Source organism: Ursus americanus, chromosome 24 (genome assembly GCF_024610735.1).
Source record: "Ursus americanus isolate L20-20 chromosome 24, mUrsAme1.1.p, whole genome shotgun sequence".
NCBI classification, from domain to species: Eukaryota; Metazoa; Chordata; class Mammalia; order Carnivora; family Ursidae; genus Ursus; species Ursus americanus.
In genome coordinates, this window is record NC_142150.1 from 32,301,067 (window position 1) to 32,303,692 (window position 2,626).

The 2,626-nt window shown below is 38.7% G+C and overlaps 1 protein-coding gene across 1 annotated transcript; it reads left to right on the plus strand.

Moving 5' to 3' along the window:
* Nucleotides 1-1,323: 1,323 nt before the first annotated feature.
* On the plus strand, nt 1,324-2,253 carry LOC123785163 (olfactory receptor 4A47-like). Its single transcript, XM_045786875.2, has one exon. The coding sequence runs from the start codon at nt 1,324-1,326 to the stop codon at nt 2,251-2,253; it is 930 nt and encodes a 309-aa protein (XP_045642831.2).
* The last annotated feature ends 373 nt before the right edge of the window (nt 2,254-2,626 follow it).

The following is a 2,626-nucleotide window of genomic DNA, read 5'->3' on the forward strand; positions in this document are numbered from 1 at the left end:
GACTTGTCTTCATAAGATAAGACTAACAGTAAATAGTGGAAACCAGGCTTTGCAATTGTGTGAGTATCTTTATTGTGTAAAAGTTGGATCACTTTGGGATAAAGCAAACTTGGATTCCTACTCTAGTTTTATCACTTGAAAATGAGTGACCTTGGGGAAATTAATTAGATGTTCAGAGTCTCAGTTTGTTCAACTGTGGAATGGGGGATTACAGTTCCTGTTACTGTAAATATGAAATGTGACTCATTAAGTTGTGAGTGAGTGATTGGAATCCACTGTAGATATTGTGCAAAGTGGAGTGATCAGATGAGAATCAGATTTAAAAAGGATCATTTGGGCTATGTTAGGAAAACAAATTGGTGGAGGCCAGAATGAAAGGGAAGGAACATTGCAGGTGTCTAGTGCAGTGGGCCAGAAAAGTGGGTAGGTAGGGAAATGACGAAGTTTGTGATATATTTTTATAGGGGTTAATTAGATTAATAAGATTTGCCAAAGGTACCAATATGTGACACAAAGCAAGAAAGGCATGAAAGGCAGGGTGATATTTCTTGTCTGAGTAATGACTTGGAAGGTGGTACCATTTAGTGAGGTGGGAAACACCTATATTTGTTGCTGAAAATTAAAAATTTAGTTTTATGAGTCCTGAATTCATATCCAGTTGGAGATGTTCAGAGTCAGAGATGCTGCATATACGAAGTTTAAAAATTAAGGGAGAGACCCAACATGGGAATGGTTCCACATTTATTGGTCAGGAAAAGGGGGCATATTCTACCAAAGACCCTAAGAAAGAGGTCTCAGTGAGGGAATAGGCAATCCAGGGAAGTGACCTTCCATTCCTAGTTTGATCCACTTACTTTGAACATGTTATCCTAAATGGGTAACAATGAACAATTACCCTAAATGTTTTGCAAGTATTTCACTTTTGTGACTTTGTAACCTGTGCACCTTTGCATGGAATTCCTGTGTCCTCTTGTTCTTCCACTTCTCCTTTAAAACTCAGGAAGCATTGCTTCCTCTGGGAAGACTTCCTTGATTGCTGTTTGGTTGATACATTCCTACCCCTGACTTCTGCACTATGTGACTATTTTTATATTGGCACTTGTTTCATTGATGATGATTTTGTATGCTATCACTTAGTGTAGGAAACCATGACTTGCTCCACTTGGAAATCAGAATGTCTGTGACACAAACAGGTACTCCGGCCACAGTCTTTTAACTGAATGAATCAATAAAAGATTAATCTTCTAATGCATTTAAAGGTTTTCTTCCCTGTTTTGTAGATCACCTGGTTCTAATATGAGAAGTCACTCTTATCCAGACTAGATGGACCCAAGAAGCAATGTAACTTACTTTGTTCTCTTGGGCCTCACCCAGGATCCAAAGGAACAGAAGGTCCTTTTTGTTATGTTCTTGCTCTTCTATATTTTGACTGTGGTGGGAAACCTGCTCATTGTGGTGACTATAGCTGTCAGTAGGACCCTGGGCTCACCCATGTACTTGTTTCTTGCTAACTTATCTTTTATGGATGTCACTTATTCCTCTTGCATTTGCCCCAGATTGATTTCACACTTGTTGTTTGGGAAAAATACCATATCCTTCCAATCTTGTATGACTCAGCTATTTACAGAGCACCTTTTTGGTGGATCAGAGGTCTTTCTTCTGCTGGTGATGGCCTATGACCGCTATGTGGCCATTTGCAAGCCCTTGCATTATTTGGTGATCATGAGGCAGTGCGTGTGTGTTGTGCTGCTGGTAGTGTCCTGGGTTGGAGGTTTTCTGCATTCAGTAATTCAGGTTAGCACTATTTATGGGCTCCCATTCTGTGGTCCCAATGTTATTGATCATTTCATCTGTGAAATGTACCCCTTACTGGAACTCACCTGTACTGATACATATGTCATTGGCCTGTTCGTGGTGGCCAATGGGGGAATGATCTGCACTATTGTGTTTGTGCTCTTGCTCATCTCTTATGGTTTTATCTTGTACTCTCTAAAGAACCTTAGTCCAGAAGGGAGGCAGAAAGCCCTCCAGACCTGTGGTTCCCACATCACTGTGGTGGTCTTCTTCTTTGTTCCATGTATTTTCATGTATGTAAGACCTGCTAAGACCTTCCCCATTGACAAATCATTGAGCGTCTTTTTTACAGTCATAACCCCCATGTTGAACCCACTGATCTACACCCTGAGAAATTCCGAGATGATAAATGCTATGAAGAAGCTCTGGATGAGAAATATCATATCTTTTAATAGATAAGTATATTATACACCACGAGGAGAATTCCTTTACATTGGGCCCATTTTCCAAGAATGCAGAAGTATTCTTAAAATGATTCTGATTTCCCCTTTTTCAAAGAAATTAAGTTAATAATAATTAAAGAATGAACTGGTGATTGTACTATGTTTCCCTTCCTGCTAGACTGTAAGTTCATAATACTTTGTAGATACTTCATTCAAGGGTGTAATGCCTTTGTAGAAGGGAATCAACAATAGGTAATGAATATGTAAATTTTTATATGATTACACTAAGTTTTAATAAGTTTATATTTTTAATTTTTTTCTGATACTTAGCATCATTTTAGTTATTTTCTTCTCATTTAAGGTAATTCTTTTTGGGGCACCAGGGTACT

Excerpts from the sequence above, each read along its gene's own strand:
- LOC123785163 (XM_045786875.2), top strand. The coding sequence starts at position 1,324 with ATGGACCCAAGAAGCAATGTAACTTACTTTGTTCTCTTGGGCCTCACC.